Genomic DNA, 5,020 nt, shown 5'->3' with positions numbered 1-5,020 from the left:
TTTTACAGAGAACAGTTGGATCTATGATTTCCATTTTACAGGTCTGTCAATCAAAAGGAACCACATGAAGAACTGACATTATATTGGGATGACCACATACTATCTGAAGATTTTGAACTTGGATGGCAAAAATTTAAGACTAAATATGCCTTAGTTAAGAGGCTGTCAAATTCATCACTCTTACTGCCATGTACACACACCAAATGCAGTTTTCTCATCAGCTGCTGGACTTACAGAACGCCCGAGCTCAAAGCGAGTGCTCTTTCTAGCATTCTTCACTTCATCTGGGAGCTATGAAATAGTAGAGTTCAATGTCACAGCCTTGCTTAGAGTTTGTATCAGAAGAACTACCAGAGGAGAATGAAAACAGGAGTCATGTTAGATGTAGCGTCAACTTAAAAACTGGTTTAACTAGCATTCTGTTTTGGTTTCTGTGCTGTTGTTTTGTTTTGGAACAGGGTTGGTCTCACTGTATAGTTTTGGCTGCCCTGGAATTCCAGATATAGACCAGGCTAGCTTTGAACTCACAGAGATCCACCTGTCTGTTTCTGCCTTCCCAATGCTATGATTAAAGGCTAGGATTAAAGATATCACTCTCAGTTTTACTGTGGTTTAGCTTATGAAAGAAAAATGAAGTGTTCCTGTTTCCTGTAAATGTTGTGGTTTTGTAACTGGGACTTGGCTTAGGCATTAGGGCTGCAGCAATAGAGGAAAACTCAGAAGTTTTCTGAGCTTGGTTATCTGCCTACATTGTAAGAGGTCACTTTGGGTTGGGGGAAAGCAAAGAAACAGAACCAGAGTTTTCTTGGAAGCATTCCAGAACTGAGGGAGCAATGTGACAGGGACCTCAGCCTTCTGCTCTGCCCTTTGCAGTTTGGATCCCGGAAGGCTGGCTAGGGGCTAAGAAAGAATGAAAAAGGGACAGGCATGCAGACACAATGAAGCTGGGCTCAGGTGGGTCTTCCCTTAGGGTGTATATTAGGTACAGCACGGAAAAGGGGTTAGAATGGGAAGCCATCTCTGTAGGCCAGAAGTCATATCCTATAAACTTCCAGAAGAAGGCTGCAATTGCTAGTTTTACATGCACCGGTCAACTTTTATAAACATACTCAGACTCCCAAGGGCAGCTTTGCTGTTACATTTGACTTTAACCTGTACGGGCAATGGTTCCTGCGAATTTACATGGTCTCACAGGCTGCACGTGTCGAGATACAAAGACATTCAGATCTTCACTTTACTCAGGACTTTTCTGCTCCCTACCGTCTTGGGATGTGGAGTGGATCTTGGGAGATCAAAGATCATAGGGACTATTTTTGGGGGGACTTTGCCAGACCTGGTGTGATTGAAAAAAAGAAAGTGAAACCCGGAAGGGGCTAAGAAACCTTCTTTCCTTTTTAAAAGTTGCTTCAAAGCAGGGTGTAAAGTCCAGTACACTATTCACTCAACCTTCCTGAGAAGCAGAGCCTGCGGGGTGTCCAGTGTGAGCAGAACCCATGGAAAAGTTCAAGGCCATGCTGGACCTGCAGAGCAAGCACCGCAATGCCCTGGGCTATAGCCTGGTGACCCTACTGATGGCTGGTGGGGAGATCTTCTCTGCAGTGGTGTTCCAGTGTCCCTACACTGCCACCCTAAGGCCTGGTGTTCTTGCTGGTGCCTGCGCTCGCGCTTTTCCTCCTGGGATGTGCGCTGAGCGCGCGCACGTGGCGCCTATTCACTGGCTGCTGCTCCCTGAGCGCGCGATTCACTTCGGGGTTGCGCAGCGCGTTCGTGTGCGCTCAGCTCAGCGCTACCGCGGCGTTAGCGCCCCTCACCTGGGTGGCCGTGGCGCTGCTCGAGGGCTCTTTCTACCAATGTGCCATCAGCGGGAGCGCGTGCTTGGCTCCATACCAGTGCAAGGGCCGCGACCCCAACTGCAATGCCAAGCTACCGCAGGTTCCCTGCAACAAGCAGGAGGCGGAAATGCAGGAGATCCTGAGGTTCAGTCTCAGGTTAGGCTCTGGGAGTGATGAGGAGGCTCAGAGAGGCAAGGAAGAAGTCAGTGACTTTTCTGTAGACCAGGAACTGGATATTTAAATAGGGAAAGGGAAAGGTACTTGCCCCCTCTGTAGGAGTGGAAGTACTTTTTATATTATTCTCTAGTGTTCCCTTCCACTGTGTAGCAAAGCCTCAGGCCAGGTGAATTTTGTACATTCTGTGAAAACTAGAAGCATTATTATATTAGAACCCGGCTTGCTAGCCCCAAACCCACTATCCACACATTTAGAAAGCCCCCGGGGGCAGGGGAGGAGGAGATGCTCTTTATAATGAGTGCCCTTTTCTCTGGATTCTTAGAAGCACCACATTTTCGGTTACAAGGGAGTGAGTGATACGTGAGCTCCTTTTTGTATACTTTACATGACTTCGACTAATAGACTATTGTTGACTTTCTAAGACAGCAGTTGTACAGTGTGTATGTGTGTGTGTGTGTGTGTGTGTGTGTGTGTGTTTGGTGGAGGATAATTTTGTTGTTGTTTTTTGTTTTGTTTTGTCTTTTGTTTTTTTTCGAAACAGGGTTTCTCTGTATAGCTATGGCTGTCCTGGAACACACTTTATAGACCAGGCTGGCCTCGAACTCAGAAATCCGCCTGCCTCTGCCTCCCGAGTGCTGGGATTAAAGGCATGCGCCACCACCGCCTGGCTGGTGGAGGATAATTACTACTAACAGTTCTTTTCTAGAGGGCTTAAGACAAGACTTGTTCACTATCAAAGCTGGTAAATAATTTAGTAAATACTTTAACTCAGGCTTTTGTCAAAAGTCACTAAGTTGCCTTCCTGTTTTGTTTCCTGTAGGTGCTCGGTTGCATTTTGATAGCTGCCATTATTATCTTACTTCTTCTTGTTAAGTCTGTGACCCGATGCTTCTCTCCGGTTAGTTATCTGCAGTTAAAATTCTGGGCAATCTATTTGGAAAAGGAGAAGCAGATTCTTCAAAGTCAAGCTACAGAACATGCGACAGAGTTGGACAAAGAGAATATTAGATGTTTCTTTGAGTGCTCGAAGCGGAAGGAATGCAACACTCAAAGCAGTAAAGCCTGGCAGGAAATCTCAGCATTGTACAAGTTCAATCCCAAGAACCAGTCTACAGCATGCTGCACAAGTATGTTAGCAGAAAAGAAATGAACAGCAGTGTCCGCTCTGAGGAAGGAGATGCAGTGATCCCTGTCCTTGGCTTTGTAGATGACATGTCCATGACCAACACTGACAGACTATGATCTTGCCCAAGAACAGAAAAAAAATTGTTTTGAATTGTTGCTTTTATATAAAAAATAAACATTGGTATGTTTTAAGGTTGTTTCTCCCAAGTTGTGAGACTTAATTCTGAAAACTATAACAAACGTTTAACCTTTGTATTATATTGTTTTTTCTATTATTTATTTGCTTTACATCCCAATTGCAGCCCCCTCTTTCTGCCCAATCCTCCTGTCATATAGACCCTCCTCCATTGTCCCCTCCCCTTCTCCTCTGAGAAGGGAACCTCCCCACCCCCACTGGATACCATCCTACCCTGGCATATCAAGTCACTGCAGGACTAGGCACATCCTCTCCCAGTGAAGGCAGACAAGACTGCCCAGTTAGGGAAACAGGATGCACAGACAGGGAACAGAGTCAGGGACAGCCCCCACTCCAGTTTTTGGGGAGCCCTCATGAAGACCAAGCTGCACTTCTACATATGGGGTGGGGACAGGCCCTAGGTTCAGCCCATATATACTCTTTGGTTAGTGGTTCTGGCTCTGGGCCTTTCCCAAGTGTCCAGGTTGGTTGACTCTGTTGGTCTTCCTATGGAGTCCCTATCCCCTTGGGTTCCTCAATCTTTCCCCTAACTCTTCCACAAGACTCCTGGAGCTCTGTCTAATGGTTGGCTGTGGGTCTCTGCATTTGTTTCCATCAGCTGCTGGATGGAGCCTCTCAGAGACCAGTTATGCTAGGCTGCTGTCGGCAAGCAAAACGGAGTATCATTAATAGTGTCGGGATTGGTTCTTTCCCATAAGGATGACTCTCAAGTTGAGCCAGTCATTGGTTGGCCATTTGCTCAATCTATGCCATCTTTATTCCTGCTTTTGTTGTACGTGTGTTGGTGTCGATATCCCTCCACTGATAAAAACTCTAAGTAAGGCTTGCATTCCTTCGGCTTTGAGCACTCAAAGAAACATCTAATATTCTCTTTGACCAACTGTGTCGAATGATCTGTAGCTTGACTTTGAAGAATCTGCTTCTCCTTTTCCAAATAGATTGCCCAGAATTTTAACTGCAGATAACAATGAACTCTTTTTTTTTTTTTATTTCTTCCCTGACCCAGTAGTCATTGAATAGAGAGTTTCATGTTCATGTTCAGTTTCCATGGATGTATAGGCTTTTTGCTGTTTCTATTGTTGAAATCCAGCCTTAATCCATGGCACTCTGATAAGATACAGAGGGTTATTTCAATCTTCTTGTATCTGTTGAAGCTTGCTTTGCAGTCTAGTATATGCTCAATTTTGGAGAAAGTTCCTGAGGTGCTGAGAAGAAGGTACATTCTTTTGTGTTTGTGTGAAATGTTCTATAGATGTCTTTTAGGTTCATTTGATTCATAAGGATTATTAATTCCATTATTTCTTTGTTTAGTTTCTGTCTTGATGACCTGTCCCTTGTGAGAGTGGGGTGTTGAAGTCTCCCACTATTAATGTGTGGAATTTGATGTGTGATTTAAGCTTTAGGGGTGCTTTTGCATTTGGGGCATAGATGTTCAGAATTAAGACCACAATATTGGTGGATTTTTCCTTTGATGAGTAGGATGTGTACTTCCCCACTTTGTGATTACTTTTGGTTGAAAGTCTATTTTATTCGATATTAGAATACGTACTCTGGGTTGTTTCTTGGTTCTATTTGCTTAGAAAACATTTTTCCAGTACTTTATTTTGAGATCATGTCTATCTTTGTTTGTGAGGTGTGTTTCTTGCATGAAGCAAAATGATGGATCCTGTTTATGTATCCAATGTGTTAG

General features: G+C 44.4%; 1 protein-coding gene across 1 annotated transcript; it reads left to right on the top strand.

Annotated features, from left to right (window-relative positions):
• Positions 1-1,493: 1,493 nt before the first annotated feature.
• Calhm6 (calcium homeostasis modulator family member 6) lies at positions 1,494-3,251 on the top strand. Its single transcript, XM_021205283.1, is given in 4 exon segments — positions 1,494-1,624; positions 1,626-2,013; positions 2,830-3,115; positions 3,118-3,251. Coding segments are annotated over 4 exon segments (939 nt in total).
• Positions 3,252-5,020: the final 1,769 nt, after the last annotated feature.

This window comes from Mus pahari, chromosome 9 (assembly GCF_900095145.1).
Source record: "Mus pahari chromosome 9, PAHARI_EIJ_v1.1, whole genome shotgun sequence".
NCBI lineage: Eukaryota > Metazoa > Chordata > Mammalia > Rodentia > Muridae > Mus > Mus pahari.
The sequence above is the reverse complement of the archived record's forward strand: the minus strand, read 5'-3'. Positions and strand labels throughout refer to the sequence as shown.